Source organism: Aquila chrysaetos, chromosome 25, assembly GCF_900496995.4.
Source record: "Aquila chrysaetos chrysaetos chromosome 25, bAquChr1.4, whole genome shotgun sequence".
NCBI lineage: Eukaryota > Metazoa > Chordata > Aves > Accipitriformes > Accipitridae > Aquila > Aquila chrysaetos.
This window is the reverse complement of record NC_044028.1, coordinates 6999016-7022072: the sequence shown is the minus strand read 5'-3', so window position 1 is coordinate 7022072 and position 23057 is coordinate 6999016. Positions and strand designations below refer to the sequence as shown.

At 42.0% G+C, this 23057-nt stretch overlaps 2 protein-coding genes across 23 annotated transcripts in view; both read left to right on the top strand.

Moving 5' to 3' along the window:
• SUN1 (Sad1 and UNC84 domain containing 1) overlaps positions 1-8048 on the top strand; it is a 35968-nt gene extending 27920 nt beyond the window's left edge. For 17 of the 18 annotated variants that reach the window (XM_041120383.1, XM_030001548.2, XM_030001537.2 and 14 more), the window contains 9 exons: positions 113-199; positions 573-616; positions 1659-1794; positions 2706-2960; positions 3498-3582; positions 4119-4234; positions 4718-4885; positions 5741-5833; positions 6275-8048. In XM_041120383.1, coding sequence (XP_040976317.1) covers positions 113-199; positions 573-616; positions 1659-1794; positions 2706-2960; positions 3498-3582; positions 4119-4234; positions 4718-4885; positions 5741-5833; positions 6275-6388 — 1098 coding nt within the window. In that variant the 3' untranslated portion in view covers positions 6389-8048. Of the gene's footprint in view, positions 1-112; positions 200-572; positions 617-1658; positions 1795-2705; positions 2961-3175; positions 3583-4118; positions 4235-4717; positions 4886-5740; positions 5834-6274 lie in introns of those variants that run through there. The other variant, XM_041120385.1, reaches the window with a different exon arrangement.
• An 837-nt stretch (positions 8049-8885) lies between these two features.
• Positions 8886-22492, top strand: GET4 (guided entry of tail-anchored proteins factor 4). Of its 5 annotated transcripts, none has more exons than XM_030001508.2 (9): positions 8886-9117; positions 13969-14047; positions 14487-14568; positions 15527-15676; positions 17358-17496; positions 19438-19578; positions 19662-19737; positions 19925-19997; positions 21130-22492. In XM_030001508.2, the coding sequence occupies exons 1-9, from the start codon at positions 8963-8965 to the stop codon at positions 21216-21218; spliced, it is 984 nt and encodes a 327-aa protein (XP_029857368.1). In that variant the 5' UTR covers positions 8886-8962; the 3' UTR covers positions 21219-22492. The 5 variants fall into 5 exon arrangements, with proteins under 5 accessions (XP_029857368.1, XP_029857369.1, XP_029857371.1 ...); XM_030001509.2 differs by having other exon boundaries at positions 8899-9117; positions 17403-17496; XM_030001511.2 differs by lacking the exon at positions 8886-9117 and adding an exon at positions 9471-9731.
• Positions 22493-23057: the final 565 nt, after the last annotated feature.

Here is a 23057-nt window from a genome sequence, read left to right as displayed (position 1 = left end):
TCACTTAAGCACTTACAGAATGAAATAAAAATTATGCTTTGTAGAAAATATCAATTATGCTATTTGTACTCCAAAAGAAAATACACCACCTCTTTCTTCCCTGTTTTCTAAGACTGACTTCCTGGCTTTACATCAAGAACATGAGTTGCGCATCCTGACACTGGAAGACCTTCTTGGAAAACTCTCTGCTGAATCCAAGGTATTGGAAGTTAGCTTTGCTAACTTGCTCTAATTGTAACCTCTTGATAAAAAGGACTTAAGTTTTTTGTTGGCCATCCCAAACCCCAGTTTGCTTTACTCTAGCTATTGCAGTTCTTTAAATCTCAAAAACTTGTTTGTGTTTTTGCTCGCCCTTCTTGGAGGGGGTTTCAGTCCAAAGATTAAAAATTATTCACTTGACCAGTGAGGCAGGTTCTATTTGGAATAAAATCTTACTATAGAGGCACAAACATGCGTGTGGGGAACAGAGTCCAATATAGATGGTGCTAAAATCTCTCATTTTCATTTAACGTTCTTTATCTTCTTTCTGTCACTTGTGTTTCTTTGCTAAAACTGAATTTTGTATTTTTTAGGACATCCAGAAGGAGCTTGACATAGCAAAAGCAAAAACAGTGAGGTATAAGCACTTTTCAAATATTTTGCTTTTTCAAACCTGATGCTAACCAATGGTGATATACATGTTCTTTGAAATACAACAATCCTTTTTCTTTGTGTCAGTTAACTGATCTTAAGAGTTTGTATTGTCAGCAGGAGTACTTTTGTCTACAGTAGACTTCAACTGTGATGCTGAGCATCAGCACAAGGCCCACTTCCAGTGTGTGAGCAGTCCTACAACTACATTTTTTACTAGAGAAAGCTATTTATATAGAGGAGGAGAATGAGTGACTTCTCATTGTCTTATAAATGCATTAGAATATTTCCTCAAATTGCTCAGTGAAGCATACAGTAACTGCTTTTGATAGGCATTATATTTAAATTCTTAGATTGTATCAATTCTAACCTTTGTCTCTGTTTTTTGTTTGCCAGCTATGCTACTTTCCACTCATGTACTGTGTAATACCAGGATAAAAACTGCAGCACTTCATAAAGTAGTTTCCCCATTCGGAAAGGGAAGAGAAACACTTATTTGCTGAATTGCATTTAAATTGGATCTAAATGTAAAATGGCTTTAGAATGATGGTTGATACCTTTTTCCATAGCATGCACTGAACACTGATCTGTACTGGTCGTATGTGACCTGCTACTTGAGCTCAATTTGACACCTGCCTCTAAAGTTACTCTGGTTTAAGTAGGGTAACCTGAAACTTGCTCTAACTAGTGGCAAACTGATGCAAATAAAGTTTGACGGGTTTGCCAGAAACCTTAGATTCCCCAAAATCTATATATGTTTGAGTTATTAACTTGTCAGCCTGGTGATGTTCTAAAGTCATCACTGCTGGATTTGTCCACAACTTCAAAATACTTTGCTTTGAATATATTAATCCTAAGTATGCCTTAAATAACATTTTCAAGGAACTGCAAGCTCACAGCACCTATCATGGTGAATAACTGAACTGGGAAAGCACTTTGCATTAGACAAGTATGTTCTCACACTTTTGGAAATTGATGGAATGATTCAAACTACTCTTTCCTAATTATTGATTCCTTGTTTTTGTCAGAGATGATGATGAACATGGTCAACTTTTGGACAAAGTTAAAAAGCTAGAACTAGAGTTGTCTCAGATGAAATCGGAGCTGTTAACTGGGGAAAGCATGAAGACGAGTTGTGAGAAAATAGATGTCATTCATGAAAAAGTAGGTTCTGTAACTGTCCCAGTAAAACTTGGTACTACTTGATCACTAACTTTCTTGAAATGCACTGTAGTAAGTAATGTGCAGGTAGTATTCATTTGCAAGAATGGTAGTGTTCTATGTAGTGGTACTGTGAATTTTTTCCATTAGTGCAGAACACTTTACTAGACAGGAGTTTATGGCTTGTTTTCTACAATGGCAGGGCTTTTTGCATTTAACATGTGATGCAATAGCACTTCTCTATACAGTACTTTGCTGTTCTTACCGATGTATTTTGCTAACCCGTAGAAATGTGGAAAAGAAACTTATGTAAAAGCAAGTTAGGTTTGTTATCTGAGAGTTGTTTTAAAAAATCATGCTTAAGTTCTTCTGAAGCCTTTTATAAGGTCTGACTAGAATGTAGCCAACAAAATACAACAGTAAGTATTGATATGGGATTATCAACTTTGACTAAAACACCATCTTGTGATAACATTCAAATACGATCTAGCTCTTTTATATGGAATCAAAGCACACCATAAGTAAGTGATTAAGAGACTTGCTTAACGAGGCCTAACAAGTACACTGCTCCCCTTAGAGTTGCTATGGTGCCTTCTTTGAACTGTTGCAGTCAACTTTTTTTATTCTGAAGTGTTAGTCAGACCACTGATGTAAACTGCATAGTTTGCTAGGGCTTTGCTAGGTGTGTCTTGTTCACCAAACTGATGAAACGTCTAGATTTCCCATGTGTTCTTTTGCACACCTGACTAGTCTGTTATTCCAGTGTAAGTCAATGTAGTTAAAGCACATGTGAAAGCTAGACTTCTGTGTAGTACTGAATGTATGTATTGATTTCACATGTGCCTGTTATAGATAGTATTAATGGTTTATAAAGACTAATAATTTCTATTATAATTGTTAATGGCTTCTACTAGGTAGATGCCCAGGTCAAAGAATCTGTGAAGCTAATGCTTTTTGGTGATCGACAAGAAGACTTTCCCGAATCGCTTCTCCAATGGCTGACGTCCAATTTTGTGAGCAAAAGCGATCTGCAGACTTTGCTGCGCGATCTAGAGTTGCAGATCCTCAAGAATATTACTCTCCATATGTCTGTTACAAACCAAAAACTAACATCTGAAGTAGTAACAAATGCTGTGACTAATGCAGGGATTTCTGGAATCACGGAAGCGGTGAGTGAGTTCAAGGTCTCAAAAGTTCAGCTGCAACTATAGAGTCCTTTTATAGGCGTTTTGTGGAGCATAACTGACGATACAAATCTTAATGATTTTAAGAGATGTTGGGAACATTAATTGAAATGGGGGGAACTACAGAAAATGCTTTATCAGGTATATTTCTATAGCATTGGTTGTTGCAGGTTGTGAACGTTTTGTGTTTTTTTTCAAAGTATGCTATCTTGAAAATTGAAGAATTCCCAAGAAACAATGGTATACCAAAGAAATGCAGCTCAGGGTCTTGGGAAGGTGGGGGAAAGAATGCAAGTTTTGAAGAAAACACTAGTCAAGATGCAGTATGAATTTGTGTATTAAGACAGACAACCATGCATTAAAAATGGCCTCTGTCTTGACAGAGGCTTTAAAAGACTTGTGATGGAGTGCAGCATCTCAAAGAAGCTTGCAACTTCACAGGTGTGTATATATCAATTGTTTTATCACTTGATATTAAAATCTTTCTCTTTCCATTCTCCTATCCTATGTGTACATCTGTAGCAAGCACAAATTATTGTAAACAATGCACTGAAACTCTACTCTCAAGACAAGACTGGTATGGTGGATTTCGCCTTGGAATCTGGAGGTAAATAGTAGAGGAAACACCATTTTTACTATTCATGTTATTTATATTTATTCATGTTATTTACTAAAAAAATCTTAAAATGAAGATTAAAGGTTAGTAGAGTATCCTTGTGTGTTGCCTGATCATCAGACTTATTGCAATCTATGCCTGTTGTTTACAGGGTTATACATCAGCCTAAGTATGCATGGATGGGGATAGAATAGTTCTTCTAAGCATGTGTACAACTGGATAATAGAGAACCACAGATGTGTTTGTGTGTGGTGTACACACCACTGAACTCATCAGGGAAAAATGTGTATCTTTTAGCCCTCCTAAATGAAAAACCTTTAACATGTTCTTAAAATAACATTGTACTTGATAGAAGCATTGTACCCCAGAAAATTATTAGACTTTAACAATATCTTCAATAGTTTCTTTTATGAGGAAAATAACTGGTATATTAGTTAATCTTTGTATAAATCTCTGCCTTAAAAGTATTCAGGAAGAAATGAGTAATTATTTCTGCTAACCTGATGCTTTTTTTTTTTTTTTTTGAGGTGGCAGTATTCTGAGTACTCGCTGTTCTGAAACCTATGAGACTAAAACAGCATTAATTAGCCTCTTTGGAATTCCTCTGTGGTACTTCTCTCAGTCTCCCAGAGTGGTGATTCAGGTAATTAAAGGCAGAGTAAACAAATTCAGCAATGTTATTTTGTGTTGAGTGATTTGGATTGGTTTTTTGGATGCTGGATGTTTCTGTCTGTAATATATTGGGGGTGTGGGTACTTTGAACTATGTTCCCAAGAGTGGGATTCTTCTGGTAGTTCCTGGGCACTGCTTAAGTCCTACTCTAGCAAAATTAAGAGCCTTATAGGAGGCTTGGGTAGTGCATTGGCCTTCTGTAAAGTGGGAGCACTGGGAGGGTTCCTGTTGAGAAGTAATCTCAAGGTGGGTTTTCAAAACGCTGCTGGTAGTTCAGGTGGATATGCTGTCTTCCTGAAGAGTTCTACCAAATAGATTATATTCTGCTGCTTACTATCTAAGACTGTCCCTAATAATTCAGAATTCATTACAAAAAAATCATTACAAAATGCTTGTGGCTGTTTTTTTGTTGTTGTTGTGTCCCATCCTGTTCTCTCCCCTTTCTCCTGTCTAGCCGGACATGTATCCAGGAAACTGCTGGGCTTTCAAAGGATCGCAGGGATATCTTGTAGTTAGACTTTCAATGAAGATCTATCCAACTGCCTTTACAGTGGAACACATACCAAAAACACTTTCACCAACAGGAAATATCACCAGTGCTCCTAGGAACTTTTCAGTATATGTAAGTTTGTCTCTGAAATTAAGTTGATGTTTGTATGCATAAAGAATATTTGTGTTACATATCTTGGAAAATAATGACTTAAGGGAGGACAACTAAGAAGAGAAACTGTTTCTGTCATTGCTCTTAAAATTGCTTATATTTTTTACGAGCTTTGAGATTAAGAATAAGAAGTGTTACAACTAATTTTGGGGGAGTTGTTTCTTTTCTTTTGCTTTATATAGTAGTAAACATTTTTGAAGGGAGATGATGGTTTTTAGGTTGGTTTAGTTCTTTAATACACTTTAATTGTTCCATCCTTCCTCCACTCCTTCCCTCCCCCCCCCCCCCCCCCCCCATTTTGGTTCTTCATGTTATCTATGATGTGTGTTAAATCTGTTTAAAATTGATTTTAACTAGCAGCACAGTTGCATAGGTGTGACTGCAGAACAGAAGACCACAAGCTACATCAGAGTATAGTTGTGATACCTGAGAACTTTGTCTAGCTCTTCTAAACACTTAAGCAATCATCCGCAAGTGTCTTGAATCTTGACTTCCATCTTGTTTATAACCTTGATGTTTACTCATTCTTCTTTGTCCTGAGCAGTTTATATTGTACACTGTGATAGTGGTTTTTGCCATGGAAATTAAGGGGTTTGACCATGAAAACGTATAAACATAGCACAAGTATTTGCAGTGCAGGAAACTCAAATACAGAGCTGTGCCGGAACAAGCATTAAGTTACATGGGAAATGTTCTGATCCTGGTTTGATAGACTTCTGAATGCTGTCTGTTGATACTCAGTTATGCAGACATGCTTCTGGTTTTGGTTTGACTTCAAATTTGACAGAAGCAAAAATCTTTATCCTGTTGTTATAGGGTCTAGATGACGAATATCAAGAAGAAGGCAAGCTTCTAGGACAGTATGTCTATGACCAAGGAGGAGAACCACTGCAGATGTTTCCAGTGATGGTAAGTCTGGATGGTAAGATTTAAAGCGTCAGGAGAAAGATACTCGTGTTTACTATGGTAGTGCACAATGAGCAGTGAAGGACAAAGGTCTCGTTCTCTGTTGGGCACTGTAGAAACTGAGGTAGAAAGTATCTACCCATCTGCCTCAAAACCTGTGGTCTAAATAAGAAAGAGGGGAAAGGTTTGTGCCATCTGGACACAAACAGTGTGAAGATGCTAAACTATATATAAAGAGTCTGCTTCATGCTTCTTCTGACTCCCTTCACAAATAATCAGTTGTAAGGCAAGGAAGGTTCTGTTCAAAGTGGCAGAAACTTCCCAAGGCATGACAGTTACTAATAAAAGTTGGTAGTTGCAGGAATCTAAGAAAGCAACTTCAGTTGCACCTGTTCCTACTAGAAACCTAACTCTGGTTTGTGTGTTTGCTTTTTCCTTCTCCAGGAGAAAAGTGAAAATGCATTCCAAATAGTAGAATTGAGAATTTTTTCTAACTGGGGACATGCAGAATATACATGCCTTTATCGGTTCAGAGTGCATGGGAAACCAGCCGAATAATCTCTGACACTACAGCTTGGGTTGTTTTTGTTGTTGTACATTTTGTTCTCAATTTGTATATACCGGAAAGCCTAGAACACTGGATTCTTTAAAGGACGAGGATACAAGATATGTACTGCAGAGCTATTGATCCTCTGATAAAGGCAGAAGACTGTCAGCAGAACTGTATGAAAAATAATTTTTATTTGCTCTAATGCGCAGCTTGTAATTGCCAGTTAGCTTTATATTTTTGTGTCCATGCTGAGAGAAATAATGCATGTAAACTACTCTGGTTCATAAAGCCCAGTTGGCAAACAGGTGACACCTATTTTATTACAAATGAATGTATAGGTTTTTTAAAAGAATAAACCACACTTTCTGCAACTAGGAATCTGGTTTTTTTAAATCCAGGACTTAACTGCATACTTCTGCTAGTTTGGCACCATAAGCCAAAAACTGTGGTACATTTTAAAGACTGACTGTGGCAAAAGGTGTCCTTCAGTTGACCCTTGGGTTTGACCTTTTTGGTGGATCCAAAAGGGTGGCTTTGATACATGTTGGAATATAATAAACATTACTGTCAGGGAAAGTTAACACAACCAAAACTAGTTTAAACACCAGCGACTGAGAATGCTTTACTGTGATTTGTGGCCATGAATTGCTCTAAAAGTCAGGGATAACTTTAACTGCAGTTATTTTAAGGGTTTTTACCATAGCAACTTGGCCAGTTTGTTCTTTAGTGTTAATTCCAACTCGACCTTGATGTACTGACTAACTGGATCGGAGCTGATAAGCCTGCTAAATTGCTTAGTAAACATTAGTATACAGCAATTAAACAATCTTAATTTGTCAAAAGTGATCTCTTTGGGACAAGAATTCCTTAGGCTGGTTCATTGTTATACTTGGTAAATGTTGTACTGTGAGAATGCAGTATGTGGAATAAACCTTGCTACTTCACATTTACAAGAGGGACTTCTGCTCAGTACTGCTGTATTGAAATATACGGGCATTCTTTAGATCATCCCCAGAAACCGTGGTCGGGTATGAGAAGATTAGGGTGATGTCTTGCTCTTGGAAGCAACATTTCCATGCAGAATGAGATGAAACTGCTTATTAGCCCCCTTAGGACTGCTACTTTGAAGATCTTTTTCAGAAAAGAATCCTGAAATGTACTTGTATGCAGAATTTTTATCTTGCTGTTATAATGCATTTTATAGTTACACATGAACTGTTAACACATGGAACTGCTGACTGGTTTTCTGAATAGAGTTACGTATGTTGCACAACAGTCCTCGAATGTTTTTTAAAAAAAAAAAAGTCTCCATGTGAAGAACTTTTTTTCACTTCAGCTAGAGACAGAACCTATGGCCTACGCAGAGGAGCTCAATTACACATGTACAGCTGTTTTCATATTATAGGTTACATATTTAAAATTAGAATTATCCTGTGTAAATTGAAATTAGGTAGCTGGGGTGGGAATATTTTGAATAACACTAACTTATTTTTAAAAAAAGCAAGATAGGACTTTGTGCAATGTATTTTTGTAAATGCTTTTCAAGATGTCTGTTATTCTTTGCTGCCTCCAAACTGACAAGATGCTATTGAGATGTTTAAATAAAGAGTTTTAATTTTTAAAAGTGCATGTAATATTTGAAACAAGAAATAAAGCTTCTTTTCTGTATTTTTGATCACCTGCTTGAATAACTGAGGACAGGAGGGACTCTTTAACACTAGAGCTGTCGTAGTGCTTTCACCCCGTGGCTCGTTTCCAAATACACTCGACCTCTTTCTGCCCCTGCCCCGATTCCCTCCAGAAGCGATCCTCCCTGGTAAGTGTGCTGGCGCTGAGGGCTGTTCACGGGACTCTGCAGTGCAGCTGCAGGAGCAGTCCGTGTTCGGCAGTCAAACACCCGGGCCTCGCTTTGCCTTCGGAGTTTCTGTGCAGCCCTGTCTTGTGCTGTTCAGCGCACCTTGAAACTTTTGAAGAAAAAAAAACAACAAACCAACCCTACACGTCAGTAGTTGCTGGATGAGTTTCTGCTGTGTGCAATACCTTTTTGAAGTGTTGGGGGGTTGGCCTTGTTTGGTTTTTTAAACCCTTTCCTCAGCCTTGCCCGTGTCCCTGAGCCACAACCCTACACTGCGCGGTGTTACTGTCCGCGACCCACACACCCTTCCCGCTTTTTTTTTTTAATATTCTACTTTTTCCCCGGGCTCGCTCGATACCGAAACCGATCTCTGACACAGCCCGAAGACCGTTGGCGTTTCTTTAACTCCGTTTTTAGCCGGTGGACGGGCTCACCCCCCTCCCGCCCCGCTCGGTGGAGCTCGCTGATGAACACCCTGTTCCGCCCCGCCCCGGGAGCCGGCGAGGCCCCGCCCCCCGCCGGGCTCCGCCCTCCGCCGGGCCCCGCCCCCCGGGGGCCCCGCCTGACGCAGCCGCGCAGCCGCGCCTCCTGAGCCTCGCAGGCCGCCGTCAGAGCGGGCGGAAGCCGGGCAGCGAGGCGTGCCGCCGCTCCGGGGCTGCGTGCGGCTGCGCCCGCCCTCTCCCCCCCCCTCTCCGCCCTCCCTTCCCCCTCCCCCTCCTCCGCGTTGATGGCGGCGGCGATTATGGCGGCGGAGCAGGAAGCCGCGAAAGGCGGCGGCAGGAACCGCGGCGGCGTGCAGCGCGTGGAGGGCAAGCTGCGCGCCAGCGTCGAGAAGGGCGACTACTACGAGGCGCACCAGATGTACCGGACGCTTTTCTTCAGGTAGGGCCCGGCCCGGCCCGGCCCGCCGCCCTGCCCCTCCCCCGCCCGGCCTTCCAGAGCCTTCCCACGCACTCTACCCTGCTGCCGCCCGCCGCGCCCACGCCCGCTCCCCATTGGCCGCCGCTTCTGCCCATCTCCGCCTCCTGGTCCCTCATTGGGCCTTGGGGGGGGGCGGGTACGTGCTTGTGGAGGGTAGGGTGAGCGGCGGGGGCCCGGGGGCAGCGGGCGCCCCGCGGGGCTGCCCGGCCCGGCCCGGCCCGGCCCGGCCCGGCGGCCTCCCCCCTGCCTCAGGCCCGGCCGCCGCTGTAGGGCCGCGGGGGCCGTGTGCGGCGGCGTGGGGCCGGCGCGGGGAGCCGCTTAGCTGGCCGGGGTTGGAAGGTGAACTCCGACCGCGGCCCGACCCCGACCCGACCCGACCGGTCCGGCTGAGGGAGGCGGCGGCGGCGGCAGCTGGGCACGGCGGGGGCTCCCTGCCGCCGCCTCCCGGGAGCACACCGTCCCGTTGACGTGCAGGGGGCGTGTTGCGTCATACTCGGCAGAGGTCACGGGCAGAGCTGAATTTCCCTCCCCGTCCCCAAACGTCTCCTGGCGGCCCCACGTCCCGAGGAGGCCGAGTAAGGGCCGCCCCTGCCAGGCGGGGTGGCCTGGGTGGGCCTCCCCGGGGGGCTCGGGGCTGGGCTCTCGGCGTGTCCCTGGCTCCGGGGCCGTCCCTGAGCTCCTCAAGCAGGCGCCTTCTCAGCAGCTTCTGGTTTGCCAGCTTATTTTAAAGGCCGGCCTGCCTGCGAAGCAGATTGTTTAACATTTCGGCTTGATTGCTCAGCCGAGGAGCAGGGCTACTTTGTTGCACGGCAGTCACCCTCCGGTACCACTTTTAGGAAGGGGGGCAGCTCTGGGAACGGCAAGGATCACCCGCACGGAGGAGCGTTGTTCGAATAGGTTGTAGATGGTGTAATGCTTGTGTACGTGACAATGGCTAAGTAGAGCAGGCCTGGACGTTTTTTCAGAAATATTACTACTACTGCCTGTTCTGTCTTAAGAAACTTATTTTTATCGCAAACCTTTTTTAGGTTTTTTTATTTTATTTTTCACATCCACCATAACTTGTAGTGGTCACCCTTTCTCTTGTCAAAATTTAAAATGTGGACCCTTGCTCTCGGGGGCGCAGAATAAAGTGTTTCTTCCAGGGGCTTCCTCGGTGGGTCCCAGCTTTGTTTGTTTGTGGTTCTGCTGCGAGAGGACAGGTGGGGAAACTGCCTTCTGGGTCTTGGCAGCTCACTTGTGTGTCAGCTGTCCTCAGAGCTCCTCTGAGTGGGAATGGGAACAGGCCTGTGGGTATCCTTGGAAAAATAGCAGCCAGGTATGTGGGGAAGAGAGTCCTTGTGCACCGTCTGCTTCTGGTACCAGCGTACTCTAGATAGCCTGCCCTACCAAGCACCATTAAATTAAAGCAGTTGTCTTTTGCTGTAGCCTTCTGATGGGATCAGCAATGGCACCATCTAGGCCTTAAGACTTAAACTGTATTTGAGAATAAATCTAAATTTAAGACAAATTATGGCCTATTTTGTAGTAAGGATTATGTGATGTGATGGCTGCAGTGGCGGAAGATGACTTGGCTCAGCAGGTCGCTTCTCATCCCGTCTTCTGAATGTATTAACTCAGATACTTTGCTTAAGCTTCCCTGAATTAATTTGGAATCAAAGATCCTGCCTCTTCCATTTTAAATTCAAGAGAAAGAAGGTGCTCAGTTAAATAAAAAGGCAACATTTGCATAGCTGGGAAGAGCATTTCCTTCTAGGCAAAAAGATGTAATGAGACTGTGAAACTTGTTTGGAAAGTCACTGAGGCCAAAAAGGAGTCCTGGATAGTCTTGTCTGTCCTCTGTAAAATGTATGTTAATGTCAACAGTTTTCCAGAGACATAATAACACAGAGTGAGATGATCTCAGCTGTGGAATTGTAATTGGGATAGCCAGTGTTTACGTGTTTTAAACAACACTGGCCTCTAAAACATTTGTTCTGTCACGAGTTGCACGTTAAACCTGAAATCCTGACTCAGAGTTTCAGAAGTCATAAACTGAGATGTGTTTGAGGGTGGAGGAGGGGAAGAAGTGGAGGAGGAAAGATTACCATAAGCCTGCCTCCTGCAGACTTCTTACCCCTGCCTGTGATCCATGGAGCAGGTGGAAAACTGCTCTTCCTGCCTGACCCCAAGCAGCGAGTCCTGTGTTCCTCCAACCAGGAGTACCTTGACCACTGTTGTTACTGTACAGGCTGGCTGGGTTGAACTCTTCTCTGTCTATGATTCGGTGATTGAGTCAAACTTCCAAGTTCAACATCCCTGTTGTTGTTACATTGGTGTCTGTTTTTCTGCTGCTTGTAGGTACTTTTTCTGGTATGAATGATCTGTTCCAGGATTTCAGTTATGAAAATGTGTCTCTGTTGTTCTAAATGCTGTTTAGGTCAGTGTAGTGAGTATTTATTTTTCTTAGAAGTTCTTTTTAAATAAAAGGTTTTTTTTATAAAAAACCAACCACAACTCTTTTAAATGTATTTTGTATTGTAAAGCTGTTTTCAGCATCTTTTAGTATCTGCTGTAGTAATTCCCAGATTAGGAGCTCCCAAATAGCCTTGGGAATCTACTGGAAGCAGAATTTGTGGAAGTGGGTCTACACTGAGGTTGGGAGTCAAACGCTTAGAAAGAAGCAAACCTGGATGTGACACCAACTATAAAAATGTTGGAGCTGCCCATCCGTTTGACTAACATGCAGAGCATTTATGGTGGTGATTGCAGATCTGAATTGTGGAGGATACTTTTTCCAAAAAAACACCATCATGCCATCCATTATTACAGTTCTGTGAACTGTTACAGATAAAAGACCTTGGGGTTTTTGGAGGACTGTCTCCTCCCGTGCTTGTTGTCTGATCTGATTTTACCAGTAGGACTTGTCCCTGGAACTGTCACGTGTGACTGGAATCTCGCTGCAGCACAAGAGCACGGTATCCACCGTTTGCTCGTTTTCCCTCTGGTTAGTGTGACCCTCTCCATGCCCGCACTGTCCCACCGCTCCCCTGACTGCCTCACTTCACTCCCAGAACCACCAACCCCTCTCTGTTACCCCGCGGGGATGCTCGTGCATCGGATCTGCTGTACGGGGAGGCCTTGCCGCTGCAGGAGCAGAGGCTGCTCTGACTGCTGAGAACCGAGAGGGGTGAAGCAGGGGCACAGCGTGACCAGGTGTCGTAGAGGACAAAAGGCATATTGCAGATACTAAAGCAGCGTGGTAGAACTGACATCTTATCTTTTTGATATGAGCAAACTGGCTGTTGTTATTAACTACTCAGAAAACAGACTTTCGGAGAAGCATTTAAGAGAAATGGAAATTGGAAACTGTATCTGCTGCCACACTTTAACGGCTCTTATAGGAAATGCTGTGTTTATAATCTAGAGAGGTGACTGTCCAAGACCTTTAGTTACTGATAGTGACGATGTGCAGGAGGCTGCAATCACAGCACCATGGTAAGAGGCTCCTGCTCTTGAGGTAAACATGAGGAACAAATTCTTTTATTCTTCATTTCTTGGTTAACTCTTAAGTGAGTGTGCTGGTTTTGACTGGAACAGAATTAATTTTCCTCACAGTAGCTAGTATGAGGCTATGTTTAGGATTTGTGCTGAAAACAGTGTTGATAACACAGAGATGTTTTCATTATTGCTGAGCAGCGCTTACACAGAGCCAAGGCCTTTTCTGCTCCTCACCCCACCGCACCAGCGAGCAGGCTGGGGGGGCACAAGAAGTTGGGAGGGGACGCAGCCGGGACAGCTGACCCCAACTGACCAAAGGGATATTCCAGACCATATGACATCACACTCAGCATATAAAGGTGGGGGAAGAAGGCGGCAGTGGGGGACATTCAGAGCGATGGTGTTTGTCTTCCCAAGTAACCGTTAAGCGTGATGGAGCCCTGCTTTCCTGGAGATGGCTGAACCCCTGCCTGCTGATGGGAAGTAGGGAATGAATTCCTCGTTTTGCTTTGCTTGCGTGCACAGCTTTTGCTTTACCTATTAAACTGTCTTTATCTCAGCCCACGGGTTTTCTGACTTTTACCCTTCTGATTCTCTCCCCCATCCCGCTGGGGGGGAGTGAGCGAGCGGCCGTGCGGTACTTTGTTGCCGGCTGGGGTTAAACCGTGACAGTGAGGAAGGTGGAAGCTGCAGCGGGTGTGTTTTGAAGCACTGTATTGAGAGACCAGACTTGTTTCTTTTATGAATTGGTGACTCTGTAAAGTGTTACATGGTATATCTTGCTGGCTGGTCTTTTCTTACCCATCAGAGACAAGCAGAGGACTAGTATGTGGCTGATGTCTCCTGGCAGACAGTCGTGGTGGTCAGAGGGACTTAAACCAGTGGAAAGGAGACATCGGTGAGGAGAGGGCTGGAGTCGGTTGGGCAGCGCTGAGTGTGCGAGCTGTCCAGGGTGCGTTCTGAAAACTGTTTCACTGTGATGGCTTTGGTTTTGGTAAAGGCTCTGATGTGACGGTCTGAGCGGTGTAGTTCAGGGCGTTGGCATCTTTTGCACAGGTGAACTCCTGGGATCATTTCCTTTTCTTTGTTCCAGCCCAAATCAGGTTTGAAGCTCTCAGTTTTCATTCTTATACTCTCAAGTCTGGAGCAGAAAAAAAATTGTAACTTGCAGTAAAAGTTACATCATTATTGAAACTAACCTGGTTTAAAAATAAATCCCTTATTGCCTTTATTTTAAATTTTAGTGATCTTTAATCCTTTAAACGTGAGTAACTTTAAGTGTACGCAAATTATTTAGTGGTAATTTTTATCAAGGCTTTGCTGTTGTTTCAGGTATATGTCACAAGGAAAACATGCAGAAGCAAGAGAACTAATGTATTCAGGGGCTTTGCTGTTCTTCAGTCATAACCAGGTAAGTCAGTCATAACCAGGTAAGTCACTGGTTGTGTGTGTGGGTTGAGGAGGGGTCATTATTCCAAGTTTTTGAGGGTTGAGTGGTGAATTCTCAATGATAAATGTTTGGGGTAATTGCTTTGTAATCTTCTGTTTTATCTCTTTGTTGAGCCTTTCTCCACAAAGAAGGATTATGCCAAACTGGAACATAAAGCAGAAGTGTTTGTGAGCATCCAAACAATAATTGTAACCGCATTTGTTTTGCTTTCCTGGAGGCTTCTCTTTTGATGCCATCAAATTAGTATAATCTTTTTATAAGGGGAGGTTAAGACTTGATACTGTGCCTTAGCTGTAGATGTTGATATAAGTATTAAATCTGCCTCCTAACAAAATTCTGGTTGATGTTTTCTTTTATGTACTGATATGTTCATCACTACCAGTATGTGTCTGTTTTGTAGCAAAACAGTGCTGCTGATCTGTCCATGCTGGTTTTGGAGTCTTTGGAGAAATCGGATGCAAAAGTAGCAGATGACCTTTTAGGTGAGGTGACCTTTGCGCTCAGTTTGATGGTGTTTAGACGTGCTTTAACTTCACAGTGACTGTTGTTAACAGACTTGAAACCTGAAATCCTTTTTGTATGCCCTCCCACATGGCTAAGGGTTACCTTCATCCTAGAAATGGACTGGGGGAAAACTTTATTAGAGAATAATGGATTCCTGATAACTTTGTGGGCATGCTTAGAACAAATATTGCAGTCTTGTGGCATTGTCCTTTCCTCGACACAGCAGTAACGTATTGTCTGCACAGTCACTGATGTCCCCAGGGCTTTGGTGGGTGGTGGTTTCCCACCCTAGCAGCGTGGTAGTGTGCACATTATTTGTGATTCAGCTGTTCACAGGGAAATCTTTCTTCTTTGACTGTGAGATTTGGTAAGCAGGCAATTCAGGGAGACCTTCTTAAGAGCTGCCTGGCCAGACTACTGCTGCGGCATGGGTGAACTGCTCCTATTAACAACCTGTGGATGGAGACAGACAGACAGAGGCCGTTCTTGGTTTACTTAGATCGGCTCTAACATTTTGTATCCCATCTATGACTTATGGTGGTGCTTTTCCAAACTACAGCCCTCTGTCCCTCACAGCTTCCCTGTGAATGGCAAGCAGTCCCATAACCTGCAGTCTTTCCTCCTCCTTGGAACTGCATAGTCCTCTGGGATATCCTGTCCCAAATGACGAGACAGGGAAGCTGTCAGCAGCTGACTGCAAGGCACAGCTTTTGGCTGTGGAGGAGTCATATGAATATGGCTGGCTGATAGATGCAAGATTGACTTGATGTATGAGAAGTGGCTCAAGTTCAAAGTCACTCTTTTTTTAAGGTGGCTTATGGAGGCTGTTAAGGGAGGTTAAAGACACAATAGCACTGTAACTTAAAGATGCGCTAGAAGCAGCAGTTCATCCTATTTCTTTTAATGCTAAATATTTGTGAATCTTATTGCTTCTAGAAAACTTGGCTAAATTGTTTAGTTTAATGGATCCAAATTCTCCCGAAAGAGTGGCTTTCGTATCCAGAGCACTAAAATGGTCTAGCGGGGGATCAGGAAAACTTGGACATCCAAAACTACACCAGTTACTAGCAATTACCCTGTGGAAAGGTAAGAAAAATTAACTGGCTTTTGTGCTTTGTTTTGAAAATGTTGAAAGTATGATATTGTAAGAGATCTACTTTGGAAATAATCTAAGGAAGCCGAGATGGAAATGATTGATTGAGTTCTGCTATTACCTGATTTTTGCAATAACTTCAGCTTAATGTTACTAACAAAAAAACCCTGGGGCTGTAACTCTATATTAGTGCAAAACCCAAAATACAACTGCTGCTCTCTGTAAAAGGAAGGTTGATCCTTTAGACACTGAGATAGTTTGATGGAGTCATTAGAAGGAAAATTGCTGGCAAGCAAAGCTGTTCTGTTGTGGGTTTTTTTGTTTTTAAATCCTGTATAAACATGACAAAGATTGAAATACACCACCTAGCATCCAAAACAGTCTTTGGATCTGTAATTAGGTACTTTTTGAGATGTTGACCAGCAGGCTTATTCCAGAATGAATGCTGTTGCCTTTGATTTATGTGGGATTTTATCACTTGTGATGGGATGTAAGATAAACCAAAAATGCATTAAATAATTATTTTAATTGTGGATGATAGCTAGTTTTTAAAGTCTTATGTTTGAAACATAACAAAGGTGAGTGAGAACAGTTGAATAAATGCCATCTCTTCTGTGGTTTCTCGTGAGTTAATAGCTGTGCAAGAGATTGATTGTTTATTTTAAATTTTTCAGTAGCTGCAAAGTGATGATAGTGGTTTCATAGAACAGTCCTGACCCAATGGTCAGCATTCCAGCTCGTTGCCTTCCTGCGTGCCATGGGCAATCCCGTAGCTGTTCTCATGGGGCTTATGTTAGCTTGATGGCTGCTGCCAGCCAGAAAGGGAGGATTTTCCTCAGAGCATTTAAGTTAGAAGCTGAGATACAATTAGGATAAGAAACGGTTGCATTCTGAAAGTAAAAAATCCCCATTTTGTAGCCATCTGCTCACTGTTCTTTTGAAGAGCAAAATGCGTACGTTTTCTTAGTCTGTAGTTTTTGAGAGTTTCATCACAAAAGGCTCAGATTTTTAAAACAAAGCTTTTAAATTCCAAAAATTAGCAGCTATCCCGTTTTGATTTGTCATTGCAGTGATTTTGCATGATGCTTTGCTTCAAGTTAAGTTCTAACAAATCATTGCTATTTCTTACACCTTTTTTCCCTGTATAATTGCTGTTCTATTCAGCATATGGAAGCAATTTTAATTTTGATAGCAAGAGTGGGCTAAGCTAAAAATAGGAAATGCCTTCTTTCTGTGCACTTAGAAAGAAGGACGCTGAAGGTGGTGTTTGACTTCTTGGTGCACACAGTCTAATATGGAACTACCTGATTCTTCTCCCAAGCACTGATGATAGCACATGAAGTGTCAACATGCAGTTAGATAAAATGATATGACCGCAGCTCAAACTGTTTGTCCCAGTGGTAGCTGTATTTTGTGGTGGCATTGAATAAACTGTATTTAGTAACAGTTGTTCAAATGTATTTAGGATAACATATTTATTATGTCCCTTTATAAATTGTTTGTAACTTACAAAGGAAAAAGCCCACTCTCTTTTTGCTAGTTGTCTTGTTTATATACCATGTGTGTAGCTCTTGTCCTTTTACCAGCTGTAGTGTACAAGCCTAACAGATTTGTTTTTACGTTCAGGTATGATGAACTGATTTCTTAAAAGCCATTTTCTTTTTCCTTTTATAGAGCAAAACTATAGTGAATCTCGGTATCACTTCTTGCACTCCACAGATGGCGAAGGATGTGCAAATATGCTAGTAGAATACTCCTCGTCCAGGGGATATCGCAGTGAGGTGGACATGTTTGTAGCACAGGCAGTACTACAGTAGGTGTTAAAACTTTTTTTTTAACTATTTTGCTGAGATGACACTGTGTTGGAGGCCAATCTAATTTAATCACGGTAACTGTGGGTTAACCATGCATGCGTTTCAAAAGAAACTGTGAAACTGGCCAGAGCTTCTGAAACTCACTTTACGTGGTAACAACAGGAGAAAACCATCTCAAAACTGGTGTTGAATTGGTCAGATTGGGGAGAGAAAAAAAAACCCCGCAACATATTAAGGTCGAAACCTGAAACCATGTTAATTGCTTGAAGAATTAGTGTAATCTGTTTGACCCTGAAAGCACAATTCTTAGCTTTGTTAATACCGCTTTATGTCTGGTTAGGGCTTACCTTGATGTTTTAACTAAGACTGGACCGAAGTAGGCTCTATTTTTACCTTTAGTGTAGTACTCGCTCTCAGTCTCGTTGTCCTAAGAGACAATTTGTCTTGGGTCACCCTGGTCTGTGAGCAGCATGCGATGGTTCTTGGTTTGACAGAGTTGCTGGTGGCTTTCATTTACTTTGGGCATTTATTTTGTAGGAGGTGGGAATGTAAGCTATTATGTGCCTTTGCAGAGCTCATGTACAATTAAGGCTGACAAAGCCAATTTTACTGTGTTTAATCAGCTGATGGCTTTCTTCAGTCAGAGAAAGCAGCTCATGGAGGAGTCTGAGGAGGAGGTGGAGACAGGACTGTGCAGCAGGGAGTCAGGGAGAGAGTAGGTGTTGGGGGAGAGGGAGGAGGTGAGAGCAAGTCTGTCTCTCTTTTGGCAGCGCTGAGCTGTCATATCAGATTTGTCCTGCTTTCCATAGCTGGTTGATATAGATTGCAGTGATTTTGAGCAGTAGAAGATCTTTTATGGAAATCAAGTATATGCAGGACTCTTAAACAATTTTATGGGGCTTTTTTTCTGGAGGGGGGGGGAAATTCTGGGGAGAAGTTACTAGTAAGGGGTTATTTTTTCAGTATTTATACAGCACTACTACTGCATCCTTTAGTGGCCTATGTCTCAAATACTGTAATAAATCCTCTTACATAGCGGTTTATACTCTCATGAAAATAATTGCAGTTCAGCAGTAAGGCAAAAGAGCCCAATGCCCTTGCATATGTGAGGGTACAGAATTAGAGGCCAGCCTGTGACCAAGAATGAGACTGCTCGTGGCAGCCTTCCCAGTGCTTGCTGACAGCATTTGTCCCAGATAAACCCTCTTGTTAGGCCTATGGGACTTGCAGAGATTGCCAGTTAAATTAACTGGACCTGAACAAAGATTTGATCAGTTTGGGAAATTGATCCGTTAACTGGTGACAAATGGCTTGGGAGCTCGAAGTGTAGCTTTATTATGAGACTTTGACATGTGTGTCAAACTTATTAGTGATCCTGATGCCATGTTATTTTGAGGTACTGCTAATAGAATGACAGAGTCATCGGATGCTGGCAGATACATTCTGAAAGGAGATGTGTTTGGGAGTGGATGGGACCAGGAGAGAGGTCTTTAATTAGGTTTTTACCTCAGCATAGTAAACTCTGGACCAGTAAATGCAATGATGTGATGTTTAATTTGAATTGCACGGTGGACAGTATTTCCACATTTTGATTTAATTGATGCCTTCTTTTAGTAACCGTCCTGTATACAATCTGCTTAGATCTTGGTTAAACTCATTCTATTAATACTTCATGTCACTTCTCCCTCCCAACCTGCTTATTCCACAATGTAGTTTAGTAGCGACTTTCCCCTTCCTCGGTTGATAGCCAAACCATTGCCAAAGAAAGATGCACACCTCTACCAGTTAGAGGTTTTTGCCATCAGTTTAAGCCCGAGATGGTTTCTATGCACAAATGAAGTAGAGATTGTTGAGCAGTTGGCTTCCCTTTTTCTTTCTGCATGTAAAACTACTTCTCTGCCTTTTATTTTTAACTTACCCTGTTCTGTTTCCTTTTTCAGATTTCTCTGCCTAAAAAATAAGACCAGCGCATCAGTTGTTTTTACAACATACACACAGAAACATCCTTCAATAGAAAAGGGTCCGCCTTTTGTTCAACCACTGCTAAACTTCATCTGGTTTCTGTTGCTGGCGGTTGATGGGTACAGTCTGATTTTTCTCATGTTGTTCTTGGTTTTCTTTTCAGTTGTTTCTGAGATTACATTTTTGGTTGTTTCCTTTCTAGAGGAAAACTAACAGTATTTACAGTATTGTGTGAACAGTATCAACCTTCGCTGAAAAGAGATCCCATGTATAATGAGGTGAGTTACTTTTAGTTGTAAACAGGATTTAACCTACAGAATTAGTTAAATAATAGCTGATCGTCTCCTGTTTTGTGACTTGTAGATACAAGTCAGCGATGTAGCTTGTGTGGCATGACCGCTGCCCATAGTATTTCCACCTGTAAACAAAGTAGCTGACACTGTTCTTCATCTTCTGTCGTTTCAGTACCTAGACAGAATAGGACAGCTTTTCTTTGGTGTTCCGCCCAAGCAGACATCATCCTATGGAGGATTACTAGGTAAGGCTTATGCTGACTATTGTTTATAGGTACCGCCAGTCTTTTCAGAGCAGTGGCTTATACAAAATGGCTGTGCTGGAAACAGATAATTTGTTCTAACGAATGTATGAGTTTTTTCATAGCCTGTGGAAACAGTCACTGCTGTAGAATACAAGATGAATTGGTTGCATGTGAAATTAATTTGCTGAAGCTAGTAGACTTTTCATCTTTGGGAAGGGGAGACTCTGTAAATGACTCTTATGGTTGATTTTTGACATTATGGTATGACTTTCAAAAGTAAAGAAAAATCTTGTTTGTGTTAAAGCTTAATTTCCTCAGACTTCAGTGGCTGATTTTCTTTAAGTAAGTCAAGTCTGGGACTTTGGTAGAGACCTAATCAGTCCTGATGATATAAAATGAATGTTCCTAGAGTAGAAGTTCTGAAATTAGTACTGCCCTTCTACAAAAAATGAAAAGGGAATAGAGAAATTCAGCCCTCATTTCCTGGCTCTTGAATAAAATGTGAGCAAATTGAACTGGATTACTTTTGTAAAATCGATTGTTTTTTCTTGAGAACTAAGCTTCTCTGTTTGTAAACTGAATTGAAGCTTTACCTGCAAAAGTGAATTCACCGATACCCAAAGTTTGATGAAAAGCATGAGCATCTCATAGATCCCATATGTAAATAACAGCTTTTCAGCAAGTCAAGCATCTTTAAATTGAATAAAACGGGGAGAATGCATAAATGCCTCAAACAAGTTCGTTATAGCATGATGCAGACCATTGCTGGGTTTTGACAGTTTCATGGCTGGAGGTGTGTCTTTCCTCATTTGGTGGTTTGGTTTCTTTCTTTTGTCTCAAGCAGCAACTATAGTACCTAAGTATGTGACTTCACTAGGGTTTTTCCAGTGTAATCCTAGAGAAGGAACAGTATCAAAATACAGCTTCCCAAATCAATGCATTTCTTAATGGAAACCAGTGTGGGAACACTAATGTTCTGCTGAGATTCTTCACTTTTTAAAAAAAAAAAAAAAAATTTTTTTTTTTTTCATTATTGAAATCTGCACCCTAGTAGGTTGGTAGGAGAATAGTTAAAGGTTTTGAGATGAGAATGTAAAACTAGCAATTTTGACTGTCCTGTATTTTATTCTAGGAAATCTCTTAAACAGTCTGATGGGAACTGGAGAAGATGATGACACAGAAGATGGTCAGGAAGACAGCAGTCCTATTGAGCTCGACTGAATGTTGTTGTCATTGGGTGCCGTGTAAATCTGATGATTCGATGACTCCAAAGACAGTTTTGGAATTTGAATCCTGCAGTTGTTTCTTGGCGCCTAAAAGGGCTCCTCCAGTCTTTTAGAAATGGTTGCTGAAATGTTTATAATGTTCGGTCTATATTATTTATGTAAAAAAAGAAAGAAACCAACAAAAAGTAGCCAAACGAACCAATCGGAGCAATTGTTAGCAGGTTTCCGATACAGCGGCTGGTGACTTTGATTAAAATATAGTCTTCTACGGTTTCTGATGCAGTATTCCCTTTTGCACAGTAATTCAATAAAGCATAAATATGGGTCTTGTACTTCATGGCCTACCCAATACTGTCTTTGTTATGAGAAAGCCTCCTTGAACTCTACCACCTCCAAGGAAGATCTCAAAAGGCAGGGTGATCAATTGAATAATTTATTCGCGAGGCTGGTGCCAAAAGTACTGTGAGACGAGCCAAGCAGCATAAGTTGAGATGCACATCCGAGAGACATTGATACCAAGAACTCGCTTCCACTGCCGTGAGTAACATGCACACCATTCATACTGCCTTTCACACTACTTAAGGTCTGGCTCTGGTCGAGCCCATGCGTGTGTTTAGCCGATACTTCTGAAAAGCACAAGATTGCGTTGCTCTTGAGTAAAAGCCGATCAGTGGAGCATAGGTAATTGGCTGCCATGTGGATCTCTCTTGCCTAGGTATAAAAATTTGGCATCTAAAATACCTCCTCTGGCTTGTGGCTCTACTCCTTTGGAATAGGTTCTTTTTCAGTGCAAGTTCACAACCATACGTAAAGGTGACGGCTTTATAGTGAATGAAATGATTTGCTGCGAGCAATGTATGTGTTTGAACTGCAGCTGTATGTAAAGAAAAGGGATACTGCAGAACTTTTGGTTCTTTATGATATATTTATTTTTCTTGGTGATTGATTCATTTAACACTTTCTGTAAGAAAAGAATAAATCAATAAATAATGGAGTAACTTCAACCCCAGTGGTAGGCATAGCCATTCTACTTCTCCTCCTCTTTAATGCAGCACAGCGGATGTCAGTGGTACAGTGAACAGATGAACTGGTGGAGAAACGCTTTATTTTTTCACGATGAAAATAAAAAGGCTTAGATTAATAAACAGCAATCATGCATGGGGGAGGGAGGGATTAATACAAATTTATTGACTGTATGAAAAAGAAAAGGCATTGAAAGGAAGACTTTGTGTTAATTGTGAAGTCTTAAATAAACACTTTATACCAGGATATGTGGTACTGCTGCTTTCCATTTTTATGAGCAGAGATCTTTCCTTCCTTCCCCCCCCGCATTTGACTGTGGATCATCTGGAGCTCAGTGCTGCAGCTTTACCTTTGTGCAGTAAAGGCATAGTTTTTAGTTCCGTATTGTAATGGCTGGAGCAGATGTGGATTGCTTTGATTTGCAGCAAGTTCAGGGAAGAACCCCCTACCTGGGATGATGCTGTAGACATTTAATAAATGCTCTGGGACGCCGGCAGCAGTTAAAAGCCACGTCACTGCATGCCTTTGGCTGCCAGCAAATGTGCCTGTCTTGGGACAGCTTAAGGTGTCCAGCAGCAACGACCCCTCCTGTGTCCTGCGTATACAGCTCAAAGTGAGTTTGCGTGTTCACCTCTGCTCTGCCGGGTCCGGGCTGCTGAATATAGGTGTGTGTATAAAATACATATTGAAATATATATACTACACACACATAAACAAACAGCCTTTTGTGTATGTAATAATTTATAATTAAATAATTGTATGGCATATCATTTATAATATTGATTATTCTTAATTATACGTGCACACAAAC